The sequence below is a fragment of the Balaenoptera ricei genome, chromosome 19 (assembly GCF_028023285.1).
Source record: "Balaenoptera ricei isolate mBalRic1 chromosome 19, mBalRic1.hap2, whole genome shotgun sequence".
Taxonomy (NCBI): domain Eukaryota; kingdom Metazoa; phylum Chordata; class Mammalia; order Artiodactyla; family Balaenopteridae; genus Balaenoptera; species Balaenoptera ricei.
In genome coordinates, this window is record NC_082657.1 from 59,702,264 (window position 1) to 59,721,201 (window position 18,938).

At 46.1% G+C, this 18,938-nt stretch overlaps 1 protein-coding gene across 21 annotated transcripts in view; it reads right to left on the bottom strand.

The window, feature by feature from the left end:
• The window catches only part of MEAK7 (MTOR associated protein, eak-7 homolog), a 52,441-nt gene extending 33,710 nt beyond the window's left edge, over positions 1-18,731 (bottom strand). For 16 of the 21 annotated variants that reach the window (XR_009499109.1, XR_009499106.1, XR_009499108.1 and 13 more), the window contains exons 1-4: positions 18,685-18,731; positions 6,530-6,713; positions 2,463-2,693; positions 1,956-2,100 (exon numbers count right to left, since the gene is read on the bottom strand). Coding sequence is in view for 12 of the 21 variants with exons in the window: in XM_059905279.1 (XP_059761262.1) it covers positions 1,956-2,100; positions 2,463-2,693; positions 6,530-6,688 (535 nt within the window). In the remaining 9 variants the exon portion in view is untranslated. Of the gene's footprint in view, positions 1-1,955; positions 2,101-2,462; positions 2,694-6,529; positions 6,714-14,975; positions 14,997-18,642 lie in introns of those variants that run through there. The other 5 variants (XM_059905275.1, XM_059905280.1, XM_059905270.1 and 2 more) reach the window with 4 other exon arrangements.
• Between the last annotated feature and the right edge of the window lie 207 nt (positions 18,732-18,938).

Here is an 18,938-nt window from a genome sequence, read left to right on the forward strand (position 1 = left end):
CCCACATGCCGCAGAGCAACTAAGCCCGTGTGCCACAACTACTGAGCCTGTGCTCTAGAGCCCACAAGCCACAACTACTGAGCCCGCAGGCCACAACTACTGAGCCCGCGTGCCTAGAGCCTGTGCTCCGCAACAAGAGAAGCCACCACAATGAGAAGCCCACGCACCACAATGAGGAGCAGCCCCTGCTTGCCGCAACTAGAGAAAGACCGTGTGCAGCAACAAAGACCCAACACAGCCATAAATTAATTAATTAATTAATTATTTTTAAAAAGATGATTCAAAGAAATGGAAAGATATCCCATGCTCTTGGATTGGAAGAATATTGTTTAAATGGCCATATTACCCAAAGCAATCTATAGGTATAATGCAATACCTATGAAATTACCCATGATATTTTACACAGAAATAGAACAAATAATAGTAAAATTTATATGGAACCACAAAAAACCCAGAATTGTCAAAGCAATCCTGAGGAAAAAGAGCAAAGCTGGAGACATAACCCTCCCAGACTTCAGACAATATTACCAAGTTATAGTAATCAAAACAGCATGATATTGGCACAAAAACAGGCATATAGATCAATGGAACAGAAGAGAGAGCCCAGAAATAAGCCCACACACCTACAGTCAATTAATCTTCAACAAATGAGGCAAGAATATACAATGGAGAAAAGACAGTCTCTTCAGCAAGTGGTGTTGGGAAAGCTGGACAGCTGCATTTTAAATCAATGAAGCTAGAGTACACCCTCTCACCATACACAAAAATAAATTCAAAATTACTGAAAGACCTAAATATAAGACAAGACACCATAAAACTCCTAGAAGAGAACACAGGCAAAATATTCTCTGACATAAATCATACCAATGTTTTCTTAGGTCAGGCTCCCAGGGCAATAGAAATAAAAGCCAAAATAAACAAATGGTACCTAATCAAACTTAAAAGCTTTTGCACAGCAAAGGAAACCATAAACAAAACAAAAAGACAACCTACAGACTGGGAGAAAATATTTGCAAATGATGTGACCAACAAGGGCTTAATTTCCAAAATATACAAATGGCTCATACAACTCAACAACAACAACAAAAAAACAAACAACCCAGTCCAAAAATGGGCAGAAGACATAAGTAGACATTTCTCCAAAGAAGACATACAGATGGCCAAGAGGCACATGAAGAGATGCTCAAGATCCCTAGTGGTCCAGTGGTTAAGAATCCGTCTTGCAATGCAGGGGACTCTGGTTCAATCCCTGGTCAGGGAACTAAGAACCCACATGCCATGGGACAACTAAGCCCACATGCCACAACTACTGAGCCCATGTGCCACAACTAGAGAGAAGCCCACACACTGCAATGAAAGATCCTGCGTGCTGCAATTAAGACCTGATGCAGCCAAAAATATATAAATATTTTTTTAAAAAAGAGTAAGAATGTATATATTCATATATATATATATATAACTGAGTCACTTTGCTGTACAGCAGAAATTGACACAGCATTGTAAATCAACTATACTTCAATAAATTTTTTTTTAAAAAAAGGAAAGAAAACCAAACTAAATCTAAAAGAAGCAGAAGAAAGGAAATAAAAGACTTGGATGAAGATAAATGAAACAGAGATTAGACAACAGAGAAAACCCATAAAACCAAAAGTTGGCTCTTTGAAAATAACAAAAAGTGAACAAACCATTAGCTAGACTGACCAAGAAAAAAGGAGAAGAATCAAATGGCTAACAACAGAAATGAAAGTGGGGACATCACTACAGACCCTGCAGAAATAAGGATTATAAGGAAATACTATGAACGATTGCCCACGATTAAATAATCTAAATAGTCCTCCAAAGTTGGAAGACTCACATCTGCTGGTTTCAAAACTTTAGTACCAGCCTACAGTCATGGAGATGGCGTGGTACCACTCTACAAGGCCAAGGTCTAAGGACTAAGGCAGGGCACTTGCCTTGAAGCTTCATCTCGGAGCACAGCTGAGCAGCCAGCACCTGCACCCTGGAAAGGGAGCCTGGGGCTTGCTTCTGAGTCCAGCCTCTCAGCTCCTGTCTGCAGTTTAGCACGTGTGCCACAGAGCCAACCAGATCCTCTGTAAACTTGAAGACCACAATTTTACCATTAATCGTATTTCTGTTGTGACCTATGACCGACATCATAGCAACATGGGGAAGGGCGTCTCATCTCTTTAAGGCCAACTGTGATGGACCGCAATACGGAACAGATCATGTAACTTGGGTAGTTACTCATTTTTCTAATGATACCTTTGGCTGGTCTAGATTGCCAGTGCCTTTTTGTCCAGGAGTTCTGACCTCAACCAGTGACGTGGTCTAGGTACCCGCCCCCCGCCAGGGTGGACTTGTGCACAGTGCCTCCATCAGCTGCTTAATCGTCCTAGGTCCCCCACCAAAGGACACCAAGGCTGCTTGGGATGGCTGCGAAGGGCCTGGTAGCCTCTTACCTTTTGGACCTCTCTTGCTTTCACGGGACTTTCTGTGGCAGAAATCATTTTCCAGATCACGAGACTCTTCTCCTCGGCATTTCCTTTCAACAGGTGGGACATGGACACTGTGAACTGCTCCTGGGAGATGCGCTCACTGGACCCCTTGGTCTTCCCGGTCACGTCCACCCTCCGCATGCCCTCAAAGAGCCTTGTGACCATCTCTGCGGGAAGAGCTTCCCCCACGTGGCTCTGCGGGGACAGGTAGGTGAAAAGGTCAGACAGGGTGCCAGTCAAATGAGGCAGGATGATGGAAAAACAGCTAAGGGAGAAAGACCAACCACTGCCACCAGCACATAACCTTCCTAGATCCCCAAATGCACCATCTCTCCCCGCCTAAGGGCATCATGACACCCCAGGACCCACACACCTGACGCGTCCTGGCTTGTGGCTCAGCTTGGCCGTCAGACTCTTCCATCGTCTGTTCCCATCCTGCCCTCCAGACTTCCCAGTCTCCCCAGACTGGCCGTGTCATTCCTGCCTCTGGCCATCGTCTGCTCTTCACTCTGCTTACAACATCTCCTCAATTCTAGATTCTAGTAGCTGTCATTTGCATGTCTAACTTTATTTCCATATGGAACATACGGTCTGTGTAGTGCTAAATTGGTCTCCTCTATATTATGGACTTCCGAATATATTAGCTAGCTTTATCAATCCGAGTTCTTTGTGCTCAATATGCATTGGAAAGGGGGGGGGGCAAGGATAAATTGGGAGATTGGGAGTGACATATACATACTACCATATATAAAATAGATAACTAATAAGGTCCTACTGTATAGCACAGGGAACTCTACTCAATACTCTGTAATGACCTATATGGGAATAGAAGCTAAAAAAGAGTGGATATGTGTATATGTATAACTGATTCACTTTGCTGTACAGCAGAAACTAACACAACACTGTAAATCAACTACACTCCAATAAAAATTTTAAAAAATTAATAAAATCTAGTTCTCGGGACTTCCCTGGTGGTCCAGTGGTTAAGACTCCACGCTGCCAATGCAGGGGGCATGGGTTCAATCTCTGGTCAGGGAACTAAGATCCCACATGCCACGTGGCACGGACAAAAGATTAAAAAAAAAAATCTAGTTCTTAATTGTCTTGACAGTAACATTCTGTAAATATCCTTTTCTTTTTTTTTTTTTAATTTTTTATTTAATTTTATCTTTAGCTGCATTGGGTCTTCGTTGCTGCATGCAGGCTTTCTCTAGTTGCGGGTGAGCGGGAGCCACCCTTCATTGTGGTGCGTGGGCTCCTCATTGCGGTGGCTTCTCTTGCTGCGGAGCACGGGCTCTAAGCGCACGGGCTTCAGTAGTTGTGGCACGCGGGCTTGGTAGTTGTGGAGCATGGGCTTAGTTGCTCTGTGGCATGTGGGATCCTCCCAGACCAGGGCCCGAACCTGAGTCCCCTGCATTGGCAGGCAGATTCCCAACCACTGCACCACCAGGGAAGCCCTATCCTTTTCTCTTTGACTCCAACATCAAATCTGATTTGGTCCAGGGATCACAAATACAGGGGGAGAGAAAGCAAACCATGAACTAAATCAGTGGGGGTCTGAAAACTGAACTCTCCTGAAACAACTTCCTGTGTCTACACGGTCTGTGACAACATTGATATTCTGCATTTCTTATAAAGGAGTTTCCCACCCTCATTGCTCAAAAAGAGTATTCCTATTTCTGTCAGTGTTTCCAAAGTTCTACTGGAAGAGAAACCTCTAATTCGTTCCCAAAGGAACCTTTATTTGGTTGCCAATGTTTTCTGATCAACTTTTCACCCTATTTATCTTTTTTTTTTTTGGCTGCATTGGGTCTTCGTTGCTGTGCGCAGGCTTTCTCTAGTTGCGGCGAGCGGGGGCTACTCTTCATTGCGGTGCACGGGCCTCTCATTGTGGTGGCTTCTCTGGTGGAGCACAGGCTCTAGGCATGCAGGCTTCAGTAGTTGTGGCACACGGGCTCAGTAGTTGTGGCTCGTGAGCTGTAGAACGCAGGCTCACTAGTTATGGCACATGGGCTTAGCTGCTCTACGGCATGTGGGATCTTCCCGGACCAGGGCTCAAACCCGTGTCCTTTTCACTGGCAGGTGGATTCTTTTTTTTTTTTTAAATACTTAGATATACTTTTTTTTTTTTTTATAATTCTTTATTTTATTTATTTATTTTTGGCTGTGTTGGCTCTTCGTTTCTGTGCGAGGGCTTTCTCCAGTTGCGGCAAGCGGGGCCCACTCTTCATCGCAGTGCGCAGGCCTCTCACTATCGCGGCCTCTCTTGTTGCGGAGCACAGGCTCCAGACGCACAGGCTCAGTAGTTGTGGCTCACGGGCCTAGTTGCTCCACGGCATGTGGGATCTTCCCAGGCCAGGGCTCGAACCCGTGTCCCCTGCATTGGCAGGCGGATTCTTAACCACTGCGCCACCAGGAAAGCCCGTGGCAGGTGGATTCTTAACCGCTGCACCACCAGGGAAGCCCCACTCTATTTATCTTGATAAACACCTGTGAACGTTGTCACCAACTCAGCAGTTAAGTCCCTAAAGTGGCCTGTCTTGTTCTGTCTACTCCAGCTTATTGGGCGACCCAGTAGACTGGGGTGCTTTTGGTCTAGTGGAGATACACACATGATATATACACACACACACACACACAAGCTGTGACCCCAATCCTCCCTGGCCAGTTTCCTCAACTACAAGGTGAGTATGTTGAGGGATCCCCAATGCCATCAGCTCCCATTCTGCATGTTCTAAAAGAGGAGTTTCTCCTCAGAAAACTAAAAATAGAGCTACCATATGATCCCACACTCCCACTCCTGGGCATACATCCATGCAAAACTATAACTCAAAAAGATACCTGCACCCCTATGTTCACAGCAGCACTACTCACAATAGCCAAGACATGGAAACAACCTAAGTGTCCATCGACAGAGGAATGGATAAAGAAGATGTGGTACATATGCACAATGGAATATTACTCAGCCATAAAAAAGAATGAAATAATGCCATTTGCAGCAACATGGATGGACCTAGAGATTATCATACTAAGTGAAGTAAGTCAGACAGAGAAAGACAGATACTATATGATGTCACTTATATGTGGAATCTAAAATATGGCACAAAAAGGAACCTATCTACAAAACAGAAACAGACTCACAGACATATGGAACAGACCTGTGGTTGCCAGGGGGAGGGGGAGTGAGGGAGGGATGGATTGGGAGTTTGAGGTTAGCAGATGTAAACTATTATACATAGGATGGATAAACAATGAGGTCCTACTGTATAGCACAGGGAACTATATTCAATATCCTGGGAGAAACCATAATGGAAAAGAGTATAAAAAAGAACGTATATATGTGTATAGCTGAGTCACTTTGCTGTACAGCAGAAATTAATGCTACGTTGTAAATCAACTATAGTTCGATAAAAAACTAAATTTAAAAGAGGAGGCTCTGAAATATCGTCACACGTGGTACCGCCTCCCCCCTGCCCAGGGGGTGGGCCGATGAGGTCTCTTCGCTGCTGTCTCGCTCTGTCTGAGCACCCAAACCACCCAAACGCGTGGCTAAGAGCCCCATGGAACGGGGCCAACAGATGGGTAAATGGGCAGTTCTCACTCGTTGTCAGGTGAACCTTGACTCTGAAACTTCGTTATTTTGTCAGGAAAACCACAAAGTTCCTAGGACGTCAAATACTTACGAATCCTAAAGGCCAAGGTGGACTTGAAACTTTGCAGTTATCGGACCCACAAATACAGCTAAGGGCAGCCTGTCACTCGTCCGGAGGGAAACCGGGGACAGTGGTTCAAGAGATAGCAAGAGGCCAGCCCCCCTAGTCAACCTCAAGCGGGAAAAGTCCCCAAAACACTGTGACACGAAGGCTGAGCAGAGCAGCTGCAACACGGACCACAGAAGCCACAAAGCTGAAAATAGGTACTACTGTCCCTTTCCAGAAGACACATCCCTCAGTGTTCCCACACCTGTCCTACAGGAACAGACAGCCATTTTGGCCTGACCCCTCTCCAAACTAAACAGGGACTTCTGTTACCCTTGCCTTCAGTGCCTGCAGAGAGAAGGATCTGGGCGAGGTACTGGAGCCGAGTTCCTCTGATGACAGAGAATCAAACAATCTGTCAACCTCGGCCTGCTCCTCAGGAAGAAACCGCGAGGAGAAACTCTGCCCCGGGTGGCTCTTGCTATTCCCCATCTGTCCTTGTAGCTGGCAGGATTCTCTGCAGAAGGAAAGTTCACACCCAGTTAGGAGGGAAATCAAAATGTAATAATCATACAAAATAAACATCGATAATTACATGGTCAAGGTAATCAATATTGACCTACTTGCAAAATGCAGCTACAACACATCAGAGCTATGTAATGTTGTTTCAGTGTGGTAGAAATTAATGGTCGACACAAATAAAGTAGGAAAACCCAATTCTAATTCCTCTGACTGCCTGAGGCCTGCTCATAACTGCCAACCAACAGTCTGGATTTCTTTATTCGAAAACAGTTTCTAAGCTAATGTAACTAAAATGTAGAAAAATCAGGATTTCAATCTAAATATTCATTTTTTAAAAGTCTGAGTTGAAAAAATAATCTAGCTTTTGCTTGTCTGAAAAGCTTTTGATTTCTCCCTTGAATCTGAATGAGATCCTTGCTGGGTAATCTTGGTTGTAGGTTTTTCTCTTTCATCACTTTAAGTATATCCTGCCACTCCCTTCTGGCGTGCAGAGTTTCTGCTGAAAAATCAGCTGATAACGTTATGGGAATTCCTTTGTATGTTATTTATTTTTTAATAAATTAATTTTATTTATTTGTTTTTGGCTGGATGATCACACATATTTAAATAAAATCAGCACCCTGCAAATATCACCTACAGAGCAGATGTGCTATTAGACATGTTTTTCCCTTTGTGAGCCTGGCTCCACCTGGCTGGCTGTATGGTCTTGGGCAAGCGACCAAAACTCTCTGTGCCCCAGTTTCCTCGTTTGTAAAATGGAAATAATCACAGCCCAACCTCAGACGGCTGTGATCATGGTTGGCCAAAGCTGTGAGATCAGGACTTCTCTAGTGGTGCAGTGGTTAAGAATCAGCCTGCCAATGCAGGGGACACAGGTTCGAGCCCTGGTCCAGGAAGATCCCACATGCTGCTGAGCAACTAAGACCATGCGCCACAACTACTGAGCCTGCGCTCTAGAGCCCACGAGCCACAACTACTGAGCCCGCATGCCACAACTACTGAAGCCTGTGCACCTAGAGCCCGTGCTCCACAAACAGAGAAGCCACCACAATGAGAAGCACGCACACCACAACGAACAGTAGCCCCCGCTCGCCGCTACTGGAGAAAGCCCGCATGCAGCGACGAAGACCCAATGCAGCCAAAAATAAATAAATAAAATTAATCTATTAAAAAATAAATAAATAAATAACATACAAAGGAATTCCCATAACGTTATCAGCTGATTTTTCAGCAGAAACTCTGCATGCCAGAAAGGAGTGGCAGGATATACTTAAAGTGATGAAAGAGAAAAACCTACAACCAAGATTACCCAGCAAGGATCTCATTCAGATTCAAGGGAGAAATCAAAAGCTTTTCAGACAAGCAAAAGCTAAGAGAATTCAGCACCACCAAACCAGCTTTACAACAAATGCTAAAGAAACGTCTGTAGGCGGGAAACACAAGAGAAGAAAAAGATCTACAAAAACAAACCCAAAACAATTAAGAAAATGGTACTAGGAACATACATATCGATAATAACCTTGAGTGTAAACGGATTAAATGCCCCAACCAAAAGATACAGACTGGCTGAATGGATACAAAAATAAGACCCAAATATATGCTGTCTACAACAGAGGCACTTCAGACTTAGCGACACATACAGACTGAAGGTGAAGGGATGGAAAAGGATATTCCTTGCAAATGGAAATCAAAAGAAAGCTGGAGAAGCAATACTCGTATCCAATAAAATAGACTTTAAAATAAAGACTGTTACAAGAGATAAGGAGGGACACGACATAATGATCAAAGGATCAATCCAAGAAGAAGATATAACAATTATAAACGTTTATGCACCCAACACAGGAGCACCTCAATACATAAGGCAAATGCTAACAACCATGAAAGCAGAAATCAGCAGTAACACAATAATAGTAGGGGACTTTAACATGCCACTTACACCAATGGACAGATCATCCAAACAGAAAATAAATAAGGAAACACAAGCTTTAAATGACACAACAGACCAAGATAGATTTAATTGATATTTATAGAACATTCTACCCAAAAGTGGCAGAATACACTTTCTTCTCAAGTGCACATGGAACATTCTCCAGGATAGATCACATCTTGGGTCACAAATCAAGCCTCAGAAAATTTAAGAAAATTGAAATCGTATCAAGCATCTTTCCTGACCACAACGCTATGAGACTGGAAATCAATTACAGGAAAAAAAACTGTAAAAAACACAAATACATGGAGACTAAACAGTGCACTACTAAATAACCAAGAGATCACTGAAGAAATCAAAGAAGAAATAAAAAAATACATAGAAACAAATGACAATGAAAACACGATGACCCAAAACCTATGGGACACAACAAAACCAGTTCTAAGAGGGAAGTCTATAGCAATTCAATCTCACCTAAAGAAACAAGAAAAATCTCAAATAAACAATCTAACCCTACACGTAAAACAACTAGAGAAAGAAGAACAAAGAAAACCCAAAGTCAGTAGAAGGAAAGAAATCATAAAAATCAGAGGAGAAATAAATGAAATAGAAACAAAGAAAACAATAGCAAAGATCAATAAAACTAAAGGCTGGTTCTTTGAGAAGGTAAACAAAATTGATAAACCCTTAGCCAGACTCATCAAGAAAAAAAGGGAGAGGATGCAAATCAATAAAATTAGAAATGAAAAAGGAGAAATCACAATTGATACTGCAGAAATACAAAAGATTATAAGAGATTACTACAAAGAACTATATGCCAATAAAATGGACAACCACTAAGAAATGGACAAATTCTTGGAAAGGTACAATTTTCCAAGACTGAACCAGGAAGAATTAGAAAATATATCCTAAAAAATATAAATATTTTTTGATAAAAAATATACCTATCACAAGAAATGAAATTGAAACTGTAACTCAAAATCTTCCAACAAACAAAAGTCCAGGACCAGATGGCTTCAGAGGCAAATTCTATCAAACATTTAGAGAAGAGCTAACACCTAATCCTTCTCAAACTCTTCCAAAAATTGCAGAGGGAGAAATACTCCCAAATTCATTCTATGAAGCCACCTTCACCCTGATACCAAAACTAGGAAAAGATATCACAAAAAAAGAAAATTATAGACCAATATCACTGATGAACATAGATGCAAAAATCCTGAACAAAATACTAGCAAACAGAATCCAACAACACATTAAAATGATCATACATTATGATTAAGTGGGATTTATCCCAGAGATGCAAAGGTTCTTCAATATATGCAAATCAATCAATGTGATACACCACATTAACAAATTATGGAATAAAAACCATATGATAGGGCTTCCCTCGTGGTGCAGTGGTTGAGAATCTGCCTGCCAATGCAGGGGACACGGGTTCGAGCCCTGGTCTGGGAGGATCCCACATGCCGCGGAGCAACTAAGCCCGTGAACCACAACTACTGAGCCTGCGCGTCTGGAGCCTGTGCTCCGCAACAAGAGAGGCCGCGATGGTGAGAGGCCCGCGCACCGCGATGAAGAATGGCCCCCACTTGCCGCAACTGGAGAAAGCCCTCGCACAGAAACGAAGACCCAACACAGCCATAAATAAATAAATAAATAAATAAAATATTAAAAAAAAAATACTTTAATAAAAAAACCATATGATAATCTCAACATATGCAGAAAAGGTTTTTGACAAAATTCAACACACATTTATGATAAAAACTCTCCAGAAAATGGGCATAGAGGGAACCTACCTCAACATAATAAAGGCCATATATGATAGACCCACAGCAAGCATCATACTCAATGATGAAAAACTGAAAGCATTTCCTCTAAGATCAGGAACAAGACAAGGATGTCCACTCTCTCCACTACTCTTATTCAACAAAGTTTTGGAAGTCCTAGCCACAGCAATCAGAGAAGAAAAAGAAATAAAAGGAATACAAATAGGAAAAGAAGAAGTAAAACTGTCACTCTTTGCCGATGACATGATACTACACATAGAAAATCCTAAAAAGATGCCACCAGAAAACTACTAGAAATAATCAATGAATTTGGTAAGGTTGCAAGATACAAAATTAATGCACAGAAATCTCTGGCATTCCTATACACCAACAACAAAAAATCAGAAAGAGAAATGAAGGAAACAATCCCATTTACCATCTCAACAAAAAGAATAAAATACCTCGGAATAAACCTGCCTAAAGAGGCGAAAGATTTGTACTCAGAAAACTACAAAACACTGATGAAAGAAATCAAAGATGATGCAAACAGATGGAGAAATATACCATGTTCTTGGATTGAAAGAATCAATATTGTGAAAATGAGTATACTACCCAAAGCAATCTACAGATTCAATGCAATCCTTATCAAACTACCAATGGCGTTATTCACAGAATTAGAATGCCATTACAATTCATATGGAAACACAAAAGACCCCGAATAGGGCTTCCCTGGTGGCACAGTGGTTGAGAATCTGCCTGCTAATGCAGGGGACACGGGTTTGAGCCCTGGTCTGGGAGGATCCCACATGCCACGGAGCAACTGGGCCCATGAGCCACAATTACTGAGCCTGCGCGTCTGAAGCCTGTGCTCCGCAACAAGAGAGGCCACGATAGTGAGAGGCCCGCGCACCGCGATGAAGAGTGGCCCCTGCTCGCCACAACTAGAGAAAGCCCTCGCACAGAAATGAAGACCCAACATAGCAATCAATCAATCAATCAATCAATCTTTAAAAAAAAAAAGACTCCGAAGAGCCAAAGCAATATTGAGAAAGAAAAACGGAGTTGGAAGGATCAGGCTCCCCAACTTCAAACTATACCATAAAACTATGGTGATCAAGACAGTACGGTACTGGCACCAAAAAAGAAATATAGATCAATGGTACAGGATAGAATGCCCAGAGATAAACCCACGCACATATGGGCACCTAATTTACGACAAAGGAGGCAAGAACATACAATGGAGAAAAGACAGCCTCTTCAATAAGTGGTGCAGGGAAAACTGGACAGCTACATGTAAAAGAATGAAATATACTCCCTACCACCATACACAAAAATAAACTCCAAATGGATTAAAGACCTAAATGTAAGGCCAGACACTGTAAAACTCTTAGAGGAAAACATAGGAAAAACACTCTTTGACATAAACCACAGCAAGATCATTTTTGACCCACCTCCTAGTGAAACGGAAATAAAAACAAAAACAAATGGGACTTAATTAAACTTAAAAGCTTTTACACAGCAAAGGAAACCATAAACAAGACAAAAAGACAACCCTCAGAATGGGAGAAAATATTTACAAATGAAACAACAAAGGATTAATCTCCAAATATACAAACAGCTCATGGAGCTCAATATCAAAAAAACAAACAATCCAATTAAAAAATGGACGGAAGACCTAAATAGACATTTCACCAAAGAAGACATACAGACGGCCAAGAGGCACATGAAAAGATGCTCAACATCACTAATTATTACAGAAATGCAAATCAAAACTACAATGAGGTATCACCTCACGCCGGTCAGAATGGCTATTAACAAAAAATTTAGAAACAATAAATGCTGGAAAAGGTTTGTTGAAAAGGGAACCCTCCTGCACTGTTGGTGGGAACGTAAACTGATACAACCACTATGGAAAACAGTATGGAGGTTCCTTAAAAAACTAAAAATCGAACTACCATATGACCCAGCAATCCCACTACTGGGCATATATCCTGAGAAAACCATGATTCAAAAAGAGACATGTACCACAATGTTCATTGCAGCCCTATTTTTAATAGCCAGGACATGGAAGCAACCTAAGTGTCCATCGACAGATGAATGGATAAAGAAGATGTGGCACATAGATACAATGCAATATTAGCCATAAAAAGAAACGAAATTGAGATATTTGTAGTGAGGTGGATGAACCTAAAGTGTAGTAAGAAAGAGAAAAAGAGACCTAGAGTGTATTAAGAAAGAGAAAAACAAATACTGTATTCGAATGCATATATATGGAATCTAAAAAAAAAAAAATGGTACTGATGAACCTAGTTGCATGGTAGGAATAAAGAGGTAGACATAGAGAATGGACTTGAGGACACGGGGTGGGAGAGGGAAGCTGGGGCAAAGTGAGAGTAGCACTGACATATATACACTACCGAATGTAAAATAGTTAGCTAGTGGGAAGCAGCTGCATAGCACAGGGAGGTCAGCTCGGTGCTTTGCGATGACCTAGAGGGGTGGGATAGGGAGGGTGGGAGGGAGGCTCAAGAGGGAGGGGATATGGGGACATATGTATGCATATGGCTGATTCACTTTGGTGTACAACAGAAACTAACACAGTATTGTAAAGCAATTATACTCCAATAAAGATCTATTTATAAAAACAAAAGATAAAAAAAATAAACTCCAGGTACCAAAAAAAAAAAAGTGAAAAATTCAGTGGCATTTGGGACATTCACAACATTGTGAGACCACCACCTTTATCTAGTTCTAAAACATTTCCATCACCCCAAAAGACACCCCACACCCGTTAGCGGTTATTCCCCATCCCCGATCCCTCAGCCCCTGGCAACCACTAATGCGCTTTCTCTGTGGATTTGCCTCTTTCGAACATTTCATGTAAATGAAATCATCCAGTACCTGGTCTTTGGGGTCTGGCTTTTTTCAGTCAGCATAATGTTTTAAAATTTCATCTGCATGGTAGCAATGATCAGTACTTCATTCCTTTTTATGGGTGAATAATATTTATGGTAGATGGAGATACCGTCTTTGGTTTATCCATCCATCTGGTGATGGACATTTGGGCTGCTTCTATCCTCTGGGTGTTGTGAACATATGTGTACACGTACTTATTTGAGTCCCTGCTTTCAAATTTGGGGGCGGCAGGTACTATACCTAGGAATGGAATTGCTGGGTTGTATAATCTGATGTTCACTTTTTGAGGAATTGCCCAACTATTTTCTGTTTTACATTCCCAGCAGGAAAGCATGAGGGTTCCAATTTCTCCATATCCTCTCTGACATTCCTGCTATTTTTCCATCTTTTTAATCCAGCCATTCTTGCAGGGGTGCCCATCTGCCCCAAACAGGAAGCCTCCAGCAGAGGGCTCCTTGGATGGGAGCTGTAGCGCACTTGCAAAGGCTGCTGGAAACGGGTGCTTGTGCAGCCGAGTTTGGGGCTATCACTCACGGGCCACCTGATCTAAATGCTTCCAATTCTCAAGTGTTTCAGCAGCGTAAGAGCCAAGAAGGAAAACTTCCGGCCCTGGGCTCAAGGTCCAGCCTGCGTGAGGCTTTCTTCATGTCTAAGATACAGCGAGCGGCACCAGCGGGTGCCTGGTCCCCTCCAGGGGGCACAGCCCAGGCGGCCATGCCAAGGCAGACCCGTCCTGTTCGTCAACTTTTCTAAGAGCCCCAAGAAACAACCTGATCATGTAGGACTTGATGAGGAGACGAGCCATCATCATTTGATTTTTAAATACCCGCCACTTCCGGAAGAGAGTAGGAAAGAGTGCCAAGCAAAGGCAGAAAGAAGGTACCAACATCACTGACTCTGCAGTTAACTTAATATATTCTGCCAACTGCAAAGCAGTGCTCTTAGTATTAAGTGTCTGAAAGCAACGCCTAAGAGAAATCACAATAGAAAATAGGTCGATGCCCCCTGGCTAAAGACAAGCAGGAGTACGCGTGTGGTCAGAGCTGCATTTCCAACCCAAGGCAGCGAGGAAGCATGGGGGGCTTGGTGAGAGTGTGAAGGGGGATGCTTTCTTGGAAGGCTCAAAAAAGGGGTTGGTGCCATTCAGTGACTGGGTAGCTTAATCCTTCTCATCGAGGATGCAGGAGGAACAGAGAAGGGCTAGGGTAATAATTAAGAAGGACGCTGCATTGTTCTGTTGACCAGAAAGCAGGCTGCAGGTTATTTTGGGACCCCGCACAGTGACCTGATCTGTCTACACAGTGTGATTTTGCTTTCACTTGGTTCCACCCCAGCTTTACTTCCATTAGCGATAAATCACGATAGCTTTAGTCAAAAGTATCTTTAGATTCATACCCTTCCAACCAGGGAAATTCAAGATTCTCTCAAAATCTGTGTTAATTTATCAAGTCACCAAAAGACCTGTCACACAACTCTCCCTGCGTCCCTACCTTGTTATCCTGCTGAAATCCTGGAAATGGTAAATGAATTAAAATGTACCCTAGTGAAATCTATTTCGTTCTCAGGGTCTTCCTAGCAAAGATCACCACGCTTTTTCACTTCATCTAGAAAACCTTAAGGTTTGTGACATGAGAGGCCCCTGACTCACCTAAACTCTGGAAGAGATGACGCCTTCTAAACACCTGGGGGGAAAGGTTTTTGAGAATGTCAGCACACCTTCATGTCAGAGCTGGACCCTCCAGGCCGGCTGACAGCCGTGCCCACCCAGGTAGGCTCCCAAGGCCGACCTGGCAGATGCGTGTGGTCCCCTCGGAACGTCAGACACCAGTCTCTGTGGACAGTTCCCTTCTGCCCGTTGTCTGGCTCAGAGGACCCTCATGTCCACTTCTGCACCCCTCACCATCTACTCAGCCTCAGGTTCCAAGACTACCCGGCATTCTTGACTTTCCTAGAACCGACTGCTGCCTTACCTGACATGGACACAGGTCCCTCCTTACTCACTCTGTTTGCGCTGCACCCACACCTGCATGCCTGACTCACCCACCGTAGAATCTGAATGCCATTAAAGAGACTGCCACGCGGCCACCTGGCCAGCACCTGAGCCAGCCTGGCACATGCAGGCACGGGGACGCGCCGGTCCAACGGCTGTGTTGTTCCCCCACCCACCCCTCGGGTGGACCTCTCTCACCACCTCGTGAGATCCCGTGTGCTAACTCCAGGAGGTCGGCCTTGCCTGGGTCCCTCACGTTTGGGCCCCACGGGACTCACTCCCAGACCCCAGGCACTCAGGGCCCCTTGGATCAGTGCCACTCACTCCACCACCCGTGACCAGTCCCCTGCCCACCTCTGTACCCCATGGCCCACCAGGCCTGGGCCACCAGGGAGAGCTGACAGCAAGGACGGGGGCGGACGGGGGCTCCATCTAAATGCCGCACCTCAACCTTCCCACATCCTGGGAAAGCATCCTTCCTTCTCAAAACCAAGGAATCGCTCTACCGGGGGATACCAGCCTCTTTCAGGGGGACGTCTGGGGCTAAAAGGCTGCCAACATGTAAATGCCTCTCCTCAGACATTCCCAGATGTTCCATGACTGAGCAATCAGTGCGGCCAGGGGCAGTGCCACTGAGAGGTCATGGGGCCTGCCCCCTTCAGCACACTGGCCTTCCTGACATCAGCACATGCATCTAATTCCTTCAACAGATAACTAACTCAGCGTCTCCTAGGCCAGGCCCCGTCAGAGGGAGAGCAGACAGAAGCCTCAGAAAGGCCCAGGGCCTGCAGGAGCGTCCCGCCCAGCAAAGGCTGCGGGGATCGGCAGGGATGGGGCGAGAGTGGAAAATGTCCCAAAGGACATGTTCCGGCTGGGTTTTCCGGCACACACAGGTGGTTCGCCCAGGAAGCAGGGACGGTGCACACAAAGGTGCAGGGTGAAACCGGCATCGTCCAGGCGAGGTCTGGTGTGCGGAGGGGGCCAGAGGGGGCTACAGAGCAAGGTGGCCTCGTCTGCCTCCACCCAGCCCCTCACTTCCAGCCCATCCCAGCCCCCTCCTCTGTCCCACCGGCAACAGGCTCCTGCGCTGTTGTCTGGAAACAGCAGCCTGGCCTCCTCAGGGTCCAGATGGCTGCGAGAAAGGACCAGAGCTGGGCGAGGCGCCCACAGGGAGGAGCAGAGGGCAGAAATGCACAGGAGAGGTGCAGCCCGTTGGCATGCGGTAGGCTCAGGGCGGCACCTGGAAGAGATGCCAGGGAAGGCCCAGAAGCAGGGCAGCTGGCAACACTGGTTCTTCTTCGAGGAGGAGGGAGAGCTGCTACACCCTCAAGCAGTAGCCACAGGCCTGGAGTCAACAAGAGGTGGAAGGAAGGGCAGCCTCTCACACCATGCCCCGGGCCCCTGGCCCACCATTCTCGGTGTCCGCAGGGCACTGGTAAGAGGACACATCTTTAGACAGCTCCAAGGACACCCCGCTCCTGTTAAAGAGCTCCCACAAGGCAGGATGATGTAATGGCAGTGGTACAGCGTCCCCAAGTTCATCCAGCCTGGACTCCATCGTTTAATCAGGCCTGAAATCTCTTTAATCAACTTTGGGGAGGAACTGAAGGCCTTTGATGCGTCCTTACTTCTCCCAGATGCATATTCCTGAACTTTCTTTCAGTCCCTGGCAATGGTTTCCTCACGGGACTGTCCTAGGTGCACCTCGATATGTGCCACAGGCTTTTTTTTTCCAGGCAAGCTGTGCATAAAACAACCCAACGCTGACCTGAGTCTCCTGCAGGTTTACGTATATCACGTTCTCTTTCAAGAGGACGCGCCTCAGTGATCCTTTAAGATTGCTAACCCCAGTGGTTCTCAACTGGGGGCGGTTTTGTCTGCCGGGGGACAGCTGGCAATGATGTCTGGTTGTCACAACCAGGGAGAGGGGTGCTGCTGGCATCTAGTGGATACCAACCAGGGGAGCTGCTAAATACCCTACAACGCACAGGACAGCCCCCCTGAACAAAGAAGTCCCTGGCCCCAAACGTCAGTAGGACTGAGAATGAGAAACTGGCTTCCAAAGATGCAGGGCCGTGGGGCAGAGCAGGAGGGTGGGCACTGAAATGCGCTGGTATCCAGATGGTGTAAGCAAAAGATGCACAGATCCGAGTTCAAGTTCTGACACTGGTTGGTGCTACGACTGAGGGCAAGTTACGAAGCCTTTTCCAACCCTAGTAAAACAGGGAAAGTGCCACCAGCCCTGTAATGAGGGGCAAAGGATTAAATGAGGCAACATAGGGCATTTATCAATAATTCGGCTTTCTGGAGGCCAGAGAAGGAGACACATGAGCCCAAGGCAACAGAAGGTTTCTTGCCTTGGAACAAGACAAACAGCCCAGCTTGGAAGAAACAAACTCCCCAGTGCTAGGGAGGGAGCCAGGAGCTGTTTTTCTGCAGAATGGGCCGCAGTTCCTGCTGGCATCCTAGCATGGCTCAGGCACCTCTTTTCAGAGCCTCTCTGACGGCTCCTGTCCTCGAGGGACACCCTGGACTCTCCACCTCCAAGGGGCCACTGTCCTGGGAGAAGCAATCTGGCCCTCAGTACGCCCCTTCTGGGAAGACTCCCACCGCCTCATCTGCTTCAAGCTTTGTTTACATCCCAGAACCGGCAGCCCTTTTGCGAAGGGTCAGCTTGAGCCTGGGCCAGCCGCCAGCTGTGCTGGCCAGAAGGGGACCTGTCCCGCTCCTGCCCTATGCTGGCTTCCCTCCCTCCAGGGAGCCCCAGTGGCTCATCTGCAGGGTGTTAGCCTAGGAGCACTTTCTTCTCTCCCCTCTGCCCTGAATTTAGCCATCAGCTCCACTCTCCGGGGACAAAGTGAGTAGGCTGTGGTCAGAAGAGAGACCGCCCCAGCCCGGCACACACGCCAGTACAGCCCCCCCGCCTCGCCTCCTCCCGCCGATGCTCCCAGTTCTTCCTGCTTCTCTACAGCTCTCTCTCTCTCTCTCGCTTTCCCTTCCGACAGCTGGCCTACACCCTGAGAACCCTCGGGTAAGAATCTGCCGGAACCCTCTGATCTCAACCACACGACAAGCAGAATGTGAGGAGTGATTCTGTGCTCCAACTGACCACGCGAGGAGACTCTTCCTCCCTCGCAGCTGTCCCCCCGCCACTCCCCACCCCGCCGCAGGGCAGAGAGGCACGGGCTGCCAGGGAGGGGCAGGGCCCAGGTCCACTCCGGCACCATCCGCTCCCAGGACCAGGGTCATCGCCTCCATCAGGCTGCTCCCCCAGGCCTCCTGACCAACGACCTTCCCCCTCCCACACCCCCACCCTTCCGCTCACCGAGGCCCTCGCCCTCCGCCCCAGAGCCGACCCCCGACCTGCCTTTCCGCTTGCAGTCCACAAGTTTTCCTCTAGAGCTGCCCACCCCGTTGCCAGGCGACGGCGCTGACGGACGGCTACTTGCCCCAATCGCAGAAGGGGAAGTCTAGGGGGCGGAGCCTTATAACGAATTCAGCCAACGGATATGCACCTCATGGGGAGTGGGCCGGCGCAGGCGGGTGAGGGCGGGGCCGTGGGCGGGGCCGACTGCAGGAAGGAAGGAGGCGGGATTCCTGGGGCGCCGCTGGGGGAGGAGC